Source organism: Lampris incognitus, chromosome 2 (genome assembly GCF_029633865.1).
Source record: "Lampris incognitus isolate fLamInc1 chromosome 2, fLamInc1.hap2, whole genome shotgun sequence".
Classification (NCBI taxonomy): Eukaryota; Metazoa; Chordata; class Actinopteri; order Lampriformes; family Lampridae; genus Lampris; species Lampris incognitus.
This window is the reverse complement of record NC_079212.1, coordinates 10,357,458-10,370,269: the sequence shown is the minus strand read 5'-3', so window position 1 is coordinate 10,370,269 and position 12,812 is coordinate 10,357,458. Positions and strand designations below refer to the sequence as shown.

General features: G+C 45.5%; 1 protein-coding gene across 2 annotated transcripts; it reads left to right on the top strand.

The window, feature by feature from the left end:
• The first annotated feature begins 5,312 nt into the window (after positions 1 to 5,312).
• On the top strand, positions 5,313 to 12,753 carry LOC130107626 (solute carrier family 35 member E2A-like). Of its 2 annotated transcripts, XM_056274313.1 has the most exons (9): positions 5,313 to 5,418; positions 7,266 to 7,710; positions 7,868 to 8,003; positions 8,595 to 8,722; positions 9,415 to 9,535; positions 9,629 to 9,682; positions 9,905 to 9,977; positions 10,236 to 10,381; positions 10,716 to 12,753. In XM_056274313.1, exons 2-9 carry the CDS (start codon positions 7,431 to 7,433, stop codon positions 10,942 to 10,944), a joined length of 1,167 nt encoding a protein of 388 aa, XP_056130288.1. In that variant the 5' UTR covers positions 5,313 to 5,418; positions 7,266 to 7,430; the 3' UTR covers positions 10,945 to 12,753. The 2 variants fall into 2 exon arrangements, with proteins under 2 accessions (XP_056130288.1, XP_056130287.1); XM_056274312.1 differs by having other exon boundaries at positions 10,236 to 10,825.
• The last annotated feature ends 59 nt before the right edge of the window (positions 12,754 to 12,812 follow it).

The following is a 12,812-nucleotide window of genomic DNA, read 5'->3' as shown; positions in this document are numbered from 1 at the left end:
AAGTGGATGCATCCAAAAGTGGCCTTGGGGCTGTCATGCTCCAAGATGGCAAACCAATTGCCTATGCGTCCAAGTCACTCAACAGCACTGAAGAAAACTACGCACAGATAGAGAAGGAGCTCTACGCTGTGGTCTTCGGCTGCAAGAGGTTCCACGAGTACATGTATGGACGAAAAGTGATTGTGGAGTCAGACCACAAGCCTCTGGAGGCAATACTAAAAAAGCCACTGGCAGCAGCACCACCCCGGCTGCAACGGATGATCCTGGCGCTCCAAAAATACGACATCCAAATCATCCACCGCCCCGGTAAGGACATACCGGTGGCCGACACACTGTCACGCAAGTCAATAGAACACCACGACAGTGACCTACAGGAAGGGATGGAGGCCCAAGTGCACACAGTCCTCAGCAACATCCCTGTGAGCGACACAAGACTCACAGAAATCAAGCAGGAAACAGCGCAAGATCCACAGCTCACCGCACTCAGACGAGCCACACTCACTGGCTGGCCAGACACAAAGAAAAAGTGCCCGCCCAGCATCCAGGAATACTGGAACCACAGAGCAGAAATCTCAGAAATGGACGGTATCCTGTTCAAAGGTGAGAGAATCATTGTCCCCCAAAAGCTTCGCAAGGACATGATACAGCGCATCCATGCCAGCCACCTTGGCGTGGAAAAAAGCAAATGCCGAGCAAGAGACTTACTGTTCTGGCCTGGCATGGGGAAACAGATCGAGGATGCGGTAGCAGACTGCAGCATATGCCAAGAACGGCGCAGCGCAAATGCAAAGGAACCAATGATGTCACACGCCATACCCGAGCGGCCGTGGCAAGTGATAGGCACAGACCTATTCACATGGAACTCACAGGACTTCATAGTCACTGTGGACTACTACTCCAGATTCTTCGAGCTAGAAAGACTTTACAGCTGCACCTCATCTGCCGTCATCATGAAGCTGAAAGCAGCAATGGCTCGACACGGAATCCCCGAGACTATCATCAGCGACAACGGTCCGTGCTACAGCTCTGGTGAGTTCCGCAACTTCTCACAGACATGGGGTTTCTCACACACCACCACAAGCCCCCACTACCCACAGAGCAACGGCCTCTCCGAGAAGACTGTCCAGACGGCCAAACGCATCCTGGACAAAGCCAAAGCTGAGAACAAAGACCCCTACATGAGCTTACTGGAGTATCGCAACACACCGGTGGACAACCTGAAATCACCGGCACAGCTACTGATGAGTCGGAGGCTGCGGTCCATTCTCCCATCAACAGCAAAACACCTGCAGCCACAGATCGCCAGTCAGGAGGATGTTCACAAAAGGAGAGAGGTATGTCAACAGCGCCAGCAGGCATACTACAACCGAACAGCCAAACCTCTGCCCCACCTGCCCGCAGGCACACCAATCCGCTTCCGGCAGGAGGATGGATCCTGGAGACCTGCAACTGTGGAAAGACCAGCGAACACAGACAGGAGCTACCACATCCAAACCAAAGAAGGTCAGATCTACCAACGCAACCGTCAACACCTGCGACAAAGCAGAGTGAACACTCACACTACACACACACACACTTCACAGCAGACTGTTACCAGCGCTAACAACAACACACAAGCCCATCAGCAAGAGCATGCTGAACCTCCAGACACGAACAATCAGCGACAACCAGACACACAGCCTGGTTACACCACGAGGTCAGGTCGCACGGTCAAACCAAGACAAATCCTTGACTTATGAATGTAAAAAAAAAAAAAAAAAAAAAGATGAAATGTTATTACGGTGTCACATTTAGACAGGGAAGGAAATGTTTTACACTACTTTGTTGCAGTCCAGTTATATAAGAGTTCCATTTTCATATTCTTTCTTATTAAGATTGTATTCGTTTATAAACGTGCTCAACGTGGTCTGTATCTCTGCAGAGAAAGCAGCACTTTTCAGAAAAAGGGAGATGTAATATTTGCTAGTAATATTTGATTTGCTAATGTCCCTTACGGCTTTCCGTAGCGCCACAACAAAGTCACGTGATGTACGTAACAACGTCAGTCGGAATCCGGTCGGTGAATAAAACACCCAGCACGAGAGAAGTCGTCCTTGCTTTATTAATGTTATAAGTTAACATAGCCAGAGGGCACAGATCATTACATCATTCACTTGGCAGAAACTCTGCAAGCAATCGAGAACATGTGTGATGAAGTATCACAGTCCAGATTTGAGAACACCCTTGAGCAAGATTCATGTCAGCTTATTCTGACACGTTTCAATGAGTTCCTCAACTACCTTCGAGAAGACATATTATACATTCCCTGAATCCTTAGAGCCCCTTGAGTATTCCAGTTGTTGAGTTTTGTGCCGCTGATGTCCCTTGATGTCACAGGGTTAAAAGAAAGTATATCGTTTAGGCGAAAATTGTGGGAAAATGTGTGTCATTTATGGTTTAAAGAGGTCACATGACCTCTTATTTGATATATTAATTATATCAAACACTGTATTATTAAACATTGGCAAATGTCCTTACATGAGCTTTAACCAGATATACACCAGTGTCAAAAAACGGAATTTATGATTAGGGGTTATTAACTTCATGAGCCGATGAGCTGATTCACAAAGAAATAGTATGGGTATATTATACATTTTCTGAATCCTTGGAATCTCTTCTGTATTGCAGTTGTTGAGTTTTGTGCCCCTGAGGTCTCTTGATGCCACAGGGCTAAAAGAAATAATATAGTTTAGGCGAAGAATGTGGGAAAATGTATGTCATTTATGGTTTAAAGAGGTCACATGACCTCTGTGGTTGTCAGACAAATACAGCCTTGGGCGTAATGAAAGCCTAAAAGGTCCCCTTTAAAATGATACCAAACACTATATTATTAAACATTGGCAAATGTCCTTACATGAGCTTTAACCAGATATACACTAGTGTTGAAAAACTGAATTTATGATTAGGGGTTATTAACTTCATGAGCTGATAACTGTGACTCAGCTACCACTTAGGAAGGGCTATCGTACCAAAATATCATCTACAGACATGTACCTTTTCAAAAATCACAATAAAGTTTTGCCACCTTGAGACGCACCAAAAAATGGTCTGGCCCATGGACTATATAGCCCTTGGCTAATGGGTCGGACCCTTTAGTCAAGTGGTTAACGTAGTCGCCCGATGTGCAGGAGATCCGGGTTCGCGTCCTGGCTGTGGCGGCGCTCGGCTGCCCCCCTCCCCCCGAATTCGCTACAATATTGTAACGATCACACGAATGAGTAGGCACGGTAGCCCTCGGCTAACGGATTGGATCCTGTAGTCGAGCGGTCAGCGATCTCTCCCGCGCGGGAGAGATCGCGTCCCGGTCTGCGGCAGTTACTGTGGGTGCCCCCCCCCCCAAACTCGCCACAATATCTAGTAGCGAATTCCTTTACAGTACACCTGTCATGACAGGTTTCAGCGTGAAAAAATTCACCAACTCTGACATAATAATGTAAACTACTAAGTTTAAGGCACGTTAGCCCCTAGCTGACGGGTCTGACCCTTTAGCCGAGCGGTTAGTGACGTCGCCTTGTGGTGCAGTACACCTCGTATCGAATCCCGCACCGGGCAAGAAAATAACCGGTTACATTGGTGGCAGCGGTGGAATCCGGAAGTGTGCAGATCCTCAGAAGTCTTGTCGGAGCGCGGAATGACAAAGCGCGAGGGCGCGCTTCCGGGGAGCGATATTATGAACCTGTGGTGGACACGTATTGGGGACAGAATTCAACCCAGGAACTAAGGGTTAAGTCATGGTTGCCCTGGCAGGTTAACGCAGGGTTAAGTTATGGTTGTCCAGCCAGTTTTCTGGTTATTCTTGCCACCTCCGCTCAGTCGAGCTGTGGGTTTTGTTTGTCTCGCTGATTTACCGTGGATTAAAGAAAGTTGCCTACACGGCTAAAGTGTGAACCTACGGTCTTCTCCGTTACTTCGGCTCTACACTGGTGACCCTGACGTCGGTTTTCGGATAAGTTTTCTGAAACCACACACATTATGGCTACGAACGCCGTTGCAATTAAACTGCCGGAGTTTTGGGAGTCTTCCGCGGCTACATGGTTCGCGCAGGCTGAGGCGCAGTTCGCGCTCAGAGACATAACAGCAGACGAGACCAGGTACTACTACGTAGTGGCAGCGCTGGGGGGCGCTACGGCTTCCAGGATAAGCGGTTTCATAACCAACCCACCGGCCGATGGTAAATACGCCGCACTTAAACATCTCCTCCTTGAAACTTTTGAACTGTCAGCAACGGAGAGAGCACGTCGCCTCTTCGCAATTCAGGGCTTGGGAGATGGCAAACCATCGGAGCTAATGAGCAGGATGTTAAACCTACTGGGTCAAGAAAAGCCATGTTTCCTGTTTATGGAGCTGTTTCTGCGCAACATGCCGCCCCACGTCCAGACTGTGCTCGCTAACTCCACCATCACTGATCCCCGTGAGCTGGCAAAGGAGGCTGACCGATTCTTCGTCGCTACACAACGTTCCTCCCATGCAGTGTAGAGCCGAAGTAACGGAGAAGACCGTAGGTTCACACTTTAGCCGTGTAGGCAACTTTCTTTAATCCACGGTAAATCAGCGAGACAAACAAAACCCACAGCTCGACTGAGCGGAGGTGGCAAGAATAACCAGAAAACTGGCTGGACAACCATAACTTAACCCTGCGTTAACCTGCCAGGGCAACCATGACTTAACCCTTAGTTCCTGGGTTGAATTCTGTCCCCAATACGTGTCCACCACAAACCCTACATAGCCCTCGCCAAAATGTACAGCGTTTCCTTGATGAGCGCTAACCCCATAACAACATATTTTCGCGTTGCTACGGTGGCGCACACGTGACAAAGCCAGAAATGGGATTTTGGCGAGGCCTATGTAGGGTTCATAATATCGCTTCCGGGGAGGTTGACCACTGTAAACTACTAATAAGACACGTTAGCCCCTAGCTAACGGGTCTGACCCTTTAGCCGAGCGGTATACCTCGTATCGAATCCCGCACAGGGCAAGAAAATAACCGGTTACACTAATAATGGAGCTGTAAAAAAAAAAAAAAGCTAACTTAGCAGATCAGAAGAGAAGAAAGAAACACGACTTCAAAAAATGAAAATAGAAAACCACAGGAATGCGGAGCGAATTTTGTCATTTATTTTATTTCATTTTGTAAAAAAAAAACAAAAAAAAAGAAAAGAAAAAATCCGGAGGTCCACTCCAGAGCAGTTGGTGGCGGTAATGCGTTAATTCTATTAGTTAATCGCCAATCGCCATTTAAACAAGAGGAAGAAGAACGAAGACGCCGGACGAAACAAGAAGTAGTAGAAGAAGAAGAAGCCGAAGAAGCAGCTGGCGAGACGTTGCTGTCCAGCAGCGGTAACGTGGCTTTATTTAACGGGGATCAAACTTTCAGGACAGGTAGCCTTTTAAATGATGTCAGATTAGCAATTAAGCCGTTGTTAACGTCGTTACCTAGCTAAATACAAGGCTTGCTGAGTGTTTTAAGTTAACCATAGAAGCTAACCAAGTTAGCGTGCTGTTTATTTATTTTGATCTTGTGCTTCATTTATGGCCAGGACAAGTTATTTTTTATCAAAGATGTCTGTGAGGTTATGTGTAAGTAACTGCATTTATATCCATTCATTTAACAAACGCTTTTATCAAAAGCGACTTAGAAGAAAGTCAACAATTAGCAGACACATTCAAGTGTAACCAACGGGGACCATAGAGTGTTACATAGTAATCATAGATGAAGTAGTAGTTCATTTGCTACATAGTAACCATATAGTAATACCATACGAAGTAGTAGAAAAGTAAAGTCACGATGAAGATTATTATTAGTAGTAGTAGTTTTGTGATATTAGGAATGTTATGAGGGTGCGTATCAGGTTAAATATTCCCTCAAAACAATTTGCCAACTAGATGTCTCCCTTAGGAAAACCTAGGGCAGTAATGCTGTTAGAAATGTTTAGGTACTTGTGGCCAGTGGGCGAACTTTTTCAAAAGTTCATGCTTTATCAACGAATGAAGATTGTTAACGTCTTGATGCATGCTCAGTGGTCCAGGTAAGGAAATCCCAGAAAGTTTAATCAGTTCATCTGGACACAATGTTTAGTGGGAGAAACGTTTCATCGATCATCTAAGTGACTTCATCAGTCTAGGCTGACTGCAGGTATCCCACCCTTACAAACAGCACAGTTACATAATGACTGAAACCATTACAGTTGTGTCACACCCGAAATCAACGATCGGTTTCATATGCAGATTGCTGTAACCATTAATAAGAGTTAAAATGGCGATGTGTACTAACGTTTTTTTTTTAGTTTTTTTTTTAGGGAGTTGTTCCTTATCCGATGAAAGGGTCTAAGGACAGGATGTTGTGTTGCTGTAAAGCCCACTGAGGCAAATTTGTGATATTGGACTATATAAATAAAATTGACTTGACTTGAAGGCGACACGGTGGCGCAGTGGTTAGTGCGGTCGCCTCACAGCAAGAGGGTCCTGGGTTTGAGCCCCGGGGTAGTCCAACCTTGGTGGGTCATCGCGGGTCATCCTCTGTGTGGAGTTTGCATGTTCTCCCCGTGTCTGGGTGGGTTACCTCTGGGGGCTCCAGTTTCCTCCCACAGTCCAAAGACATGGAAGTCAGATGAACTGGCCACACTAAATTGTCGCTAGGTATGAATGGGTATGTGTGTGTGTGTGTGTGTGTGTGTGTGTGTGTGTGTGTGTGTGTGTGTGTGTGTGTGTGTGTGTGTGTGTGTGTGTGTGTTGGCCCTGTGATGGCCTGGCGGCATGTCCAGGGTGTCTCCTAGCCTGCTGCCCAATGACTGCTGGGATAGGCTCCAGCATCCCCCGCGATCCTGAGAGCAGGATAAGCGGTTCAGATAATGGATGGATGGATGACTTGACTTGATTGTGGAATAGTTGCAGTCACAGCATTGTAAGATGGTGACAGATGTACTCTTAGCCCCCCCCCCCCCCCGGTTCAGTTCAGGGATGGTCGTTCCGTCTTCACATAGATGCCCTCTTTGACTCCCTGTTCAAACCAGCATTCCTCCCTATCAAGGATGTGTAAATCCTCATGTCATTATGCAACTGGGCTATTTATAAGGTTGGGGATACCTGCAGTCAGCTGAGACTGAGGAAGTCACTTAGATGAGTGATGAAATGTTTTTCCCACTAAATGTTGTGTTGAGATGGTCTGATTTCACTTTCTGGGAAGATTATTAACATAAAATTATTTTTGGGTTTGCCTCTTTCTACAGTTATGCAGGAGAGTGGACCAGCACTTCAGTCACAATCAGCGTCCTGCTAGCTTGAGAAACGGCTACAGAGAGAAGATGGACTGATCTTCAAAACCTTTATCTATCTTCTGACCCTTCTTTGTTTGCACCTGTCGGATCCTTTTGGATCCTCAGGCAGCAAACATCATGGCAGCGAAAGGTCAGCCCGCCCGACACCCGCTATGGCGCCTCCTTTCACCATTTGGCGGCCAGCAGGAGCGAGTGGTGCTGGCTCGCAGCGAGAGCCTACCCGGAGAACATGTGCTGAAAATCACTGTCACAGAGACCACTGTGATTGAGGCGGATTCGGGCGTGTGGAACTTTCGCTCCTTGACCTACCTGGGGCTTTGGTATTTCCTCAGCTTCTGCACGCTGTTTCTTAACAAGTACATCTTGTCACTGCTGGAGGGAGAGCCAAGCATGCTGGGTAAGGAGGAGAACACACAACTTGTCTGGCTTGCGACCACCACACCTCCTTTTACATGTATGGCTGTGGAAAAGTGGAATGAACTGTAATCTGCAAGCACAATGCCGATGTTTCCAAAACCTCCATGATGGATTGTTCTGGCGTGGTTTATTTCCAGGTGCTGTTCAGATGCTCTCCACCACCATCATTGGCTGCCTGAAGATGTTTGTGCCCTGCTGCCTGTACCAACACAAGGCCCGGAGTGAATATCCCCCCAACTTTGCCCTGATCATGTTGTTTGTTGGGCTCATGAGGTGAGTGCTGCTCACAATAATTGAAAAAAGAGAGCAGTCATTTATCAGGGTGGATGTCTCTCTTTTACTGTATGTTTTACAGCTATACTTAAATCTACAACATGGAATGATTGCCCTTTTTCTTTTATGCAAACATGAGAAATTATTGACCTTTTTTATTTTAAACTCAAAATCTCCTTCCTTTCTGTCTCATTCTGGCTATATCTGTGTGACTGGTTTGACAGTCACGCCCCACAGACCAGTGAACAATGCGTTTGGGGTATTAAACTGCAGCAAGTCACAGTGTAGGTTGACATGTATGTCAGTGTTTCCTCTACTGTTGTCCTGACAGGGTGGGTCACCCTGCTAAACTAACCTACCAACAGTCATCAGAAATGAGAGCCTTTAGGAAGGCCTCAAAGCCAGAGACACAGGGAGAGGTGTGATCTGACATATAAAACAGACATGATGAGCTAGTACCTATGAGGCGCTAGATTTCACTTATAGGTAAAGGAACAGCACAAATGTCGCTGCCTGGGGGAAAAAATGGGTTTTGTTTGTTGTGAGAACGGGTGTGGGTGCTTGTTTTCATCTGTCTATCCTGTTGCTCAGGTTCACCACTGTTGTTCTGGGCCTGGTCAGCTTGAAGAATGTTGCCGTGTCGTTTTCCGAGACGGTGAAGAGCTCAGCGCCCATCTTCACCGTAATCATGTCCCGACTGATCCTGGGAGAATACACAGGTAGAGGAGCTAAAAACAAGTTTGGCCCTGTGTTTGTTTTTCTGCATTACATGCCTATTTGTCCATCTGTGTGTCTTCTGGATAGTGTTGTGATTCCCTTACTGGAAGGACTGGTTTTGATTCCCACCTCGTAGTCAAGTGTGGAAGAATACTTGAACAGAGTATTCACCAAGGAGTGACTGCCACATTCACTGGCTGACTGCCAAACCCTAACCTAAAGTTAAACCTAACCTTAAGCCTAATAAAACCACTTTTATTGTAAGGTAAATTGGTTTTACATGCACTTTTAATACATCGTCTCTGGCCCAGTAGTTAGCAGTTTGCTGTTTTAATTATTGTATTGTTCAAACCACTTCTGGCTCAGACGTCTGGTGACCTTTACCCTGCAGTTTTTAAAAACTGAAAGAAACCCGACTGAGACGCTTACATGACCTAATAAACCGAAAGCCCGAGCAAAAATCTAGGTTTATTAATCATGTTGATAGCCCTGATTCGGACTTTACCCCACTAAATTCCATCAGATAAAGGCATTTATATGACAGTTATCTATGTCAAAGTAAATACTTTTATCGGTTTATGATCGTATATCATCAGTCTGCTGATTGACAAGCAGCTATTGGAGCCTTTTGGAACTGGATCAAGGCTGTCGTGGCGAGGTGGACTCACCCATGTGAGTGTTTTCTCCTTCGTAGGACTGTGGGTTAACCTCTCGCTGTTCCCTGTCATGGTCGGGCTGGCTCTCTGCACTGCCACCGAGATAACATTCAACCTGCTTGGCTTCTCCGCGGCGCTTTCCACCAACATCATGGACTGGTACGGACACAACACAACACGACAGCACAACACAACCCATCCACCAATTCAGCCACAGTGTGACGCACTACCCCACTCTCTGTCTTCTCTCAGTTTACAGAACGTCTTTTCCAAAAAACTGCTAAGTGGAGACACCTACAAATTCAGGTACTTTCTGGCTGAGTTGGGTTTATCAGTTGAGGTGTGAACAGTCCCATTCATCACTCCGCCTAATATTTCACTCTAGTGTATGGATGACACTACTTCCTTTTAAATCCAAATGAAATGTAACACGTCTTTCAATCCCTAACAGTTATACTGAGATTTTTAATTTATTAAATAATTATTATTATAATTTCTATACATTTTTGGAGTGTTTTCTGTGCCTAGCCCTCCAGAGCTGCAGTTTTACACCAGTGCGGCGGCGGTCATCATGCTCATCCCAGCGTGGCTCTTCCTGTTGGTACGTCTCAATGTGAATGACTGTTACAGTTCAATAAGTCATCACAGTCATAACACCTGCACTTATAGTATAAGGAATTGAATTTTTGGAGAGAAAAAAGTTCAGATTATTGAAATGAACAATATTATAATAGTTCTGCAGACAATTCATTAACTGGAATAACAAATCTGTGCGTAAAGGACCAAATATGAGCTTGGAGGTCCAGTCTGCAGGAGTGTTCCTGATGTTGTCGAGCTGTTTTTTTTTTTATCCCGCCAGGATGTTCCGGTGGTCGGGAAGAGCGGTCAGACCTTCGTCTTCAGTCAGGACATCGTCCTCTTGCTGCTCTTCGATGGCGGCTTGTTCCACTTGCAGAGTGTCACCGCCTACGCGCTCATGGGCCGCATATCTCCCGTCACATTCAGGTGGGACTGCTGGCTGTCGGGAGCCACCGAGCGTCTGCTTACCCGCTCACCGGGACCTTGGGACCGTATCGTGGTTGTGGGCAGATGGGGATCCGGGTTGTTTCTCGGAGGGGGATATTTTCTGTTTTCCATAGCTTTTGTCTGTCAGTTGTGCTTGTGTGGTCTCATTGCCTGTGTAGCAGGTCTACATCGTATGCAATCCAAGTCATGTTTTCAGATGGTTTTGCTGATAATTTTCAAATGATTGCTTGTGGTAAAATTTCAGTTTACTCTCTTTTTGGTGGATTTGGCATGAATTGACTATTGACCACGTCACCGTCTCCTTTGCCGGTAGTGTTGCCAGTACCGTGAAGCATGCGCTGTCCGTGTGGCTGAGCGTCATCGTGTTCAGTAACCACGTGACGCTCATCAGCGCCGTCGGCACCGTGCTGGTCTTCCTGGGAGTTTTCCTGTACAACAAGGCCCGGCAGCTGCAGAGGCAGACCCTGCAGGCCACGGCTGCCGAAGAGGACCACAAACCACAGCTTCACTGCAACCAGGACTTCCAGGCCTCGCAGTCGTAGCGTAGAAGATAAAAACGACGTCTACAATGGAAGAGGAACGTGTCTTAATGGATAACCCGAGACTGTCCAAACCCAATGATCAGGATCTTTATCTTCCAATGAACACACCTCAAACACTTGAAAAGGACCCAGCAGACAATTTTCTCTCCCAGACCCTTCAATTTGACCATTTATGAGACTGGTTTCCATTTTTAAGCCCCAGTATGAACTTTCCTTTGTAATTGGTGAAAGGTCAGTTTTGGATTAGTGTCAGTATGGAATTGAACATACATTAACCCATCTACTGGATCTCAGTATGTCACTATCCAATGGCTGCTTTTCTGTAATTCCTTTACATAAAAGTGGTTGAAACAGGAAGTTCAGGGTTTCTTCACTTTAGAGGCGATCACATCTATTGGACTTTCCCCTTTGCCTGTGGTTTACAAACTGGGGAATGTATGTCATGGTAAATGGCCTTGAATCACGTAAGCTCTAATATTTCTACTTCCCGTTTGGTTTCTCTCATTCACACGGTGTGTCTGGAGAATGAGTCAGATGACGGCTGTGACAGGGAGTGAAGCAAGTGTTGCTGTGTTGAACGGAAGACGTTTTTGAAGCTTTCAGTCAGTGCGACCCTGACGTCTGAACCATCTACAAAACAAGTTACTTCATTTTTTTTGGCCACTGCATTGTGGGAACACTCATCCTCTTCCATCGACATTGATATATTGAGTTTTTTAACTGCCTTCTGTTACCGCTGTTTATTTGCTTCCTTGAAATTTTTTTTCCAAATTTCGTATAGTTGCATGAAATACTGACTTGGATGTGACATAACAGAATGTCATTTAAGACAAATCAGTTCAAATTGAATGTCTTAGCAGTTTCATATTCAACTGAAGGAGAGATGGAGGGAGGCCAAAGCATGTTATAAACCGGAGAAAACGTCAAGTAATCCAGCAGTATCTCTTAATTTAGATCCAAAGACGGGATGGACGGTTTCCTAAACTGGTTTACTGCATTTTTGCAGACCTGACTGCCATTAATCCAACATGTGTGTATGTTCCATACCGAGCAAACTGTGTGCCAGTCGCTCCTCGTATGACTTACGGTTTTTAATCTGAGCTCATCTAGAATCTTTTCCACAGAATTCAAGCTATTTTTTGAGACTCAGGCATTCTGTGGTTGTGTAAAATGCTGCGTTGTGGTATCTTGTATGTTGTGCATATGAGCTAACTTCCCCTGGACCATGCCAGCTCATCTCATGTGGTCGTTTCATGTGGTTGCATCTGCGCAGTCGGATTACTTCACGTCTGAGTCCATCAGACTTTTTAGATTTTAAAGACATGGTAAACTTTCCTTGTTCCATTTGATTAGGATCTCAACTTTGTGCCAAAATATTTTGCTTCATCTTGTAGTGGAATAGAGACTTTTGAGATCGTTTTGTTTCAATTGTTGTTTTCCCAAAGTAAGTTCTTCTTGAATGGTGACTACCTCTAACTAGAAAATAATGAGTAACGTCTTAAAGTAACTTCTTAAACCTCACAGCGTTGATTTAACCACTGATATAGGTGTTAACCTGTTCCTTGAACAGTCCCGTCACCCATGTGGGCCTATCACACGAGCTTCTGCAAGGAAGACTCGTCTGACGTTTAATTCTGTCTCTTCTCTGCCACATAAAAAGGACTGAAATGGGAAGTTTCGGCTTTTTTGTATATATTTGCCAATGTCGGTGAAAACGACCATGTAAATGTTGAATGAACCCGATACACAGATGTAAGATATTTGGTGGATCTTGTACAGTTGTTTTGATGGCTGAATAAAATATTTTCTGTCCTCTTTAGTAAGACGCATTTTTTATTTTCCTCTTTTTCTTCCAATTGTACCCAGCC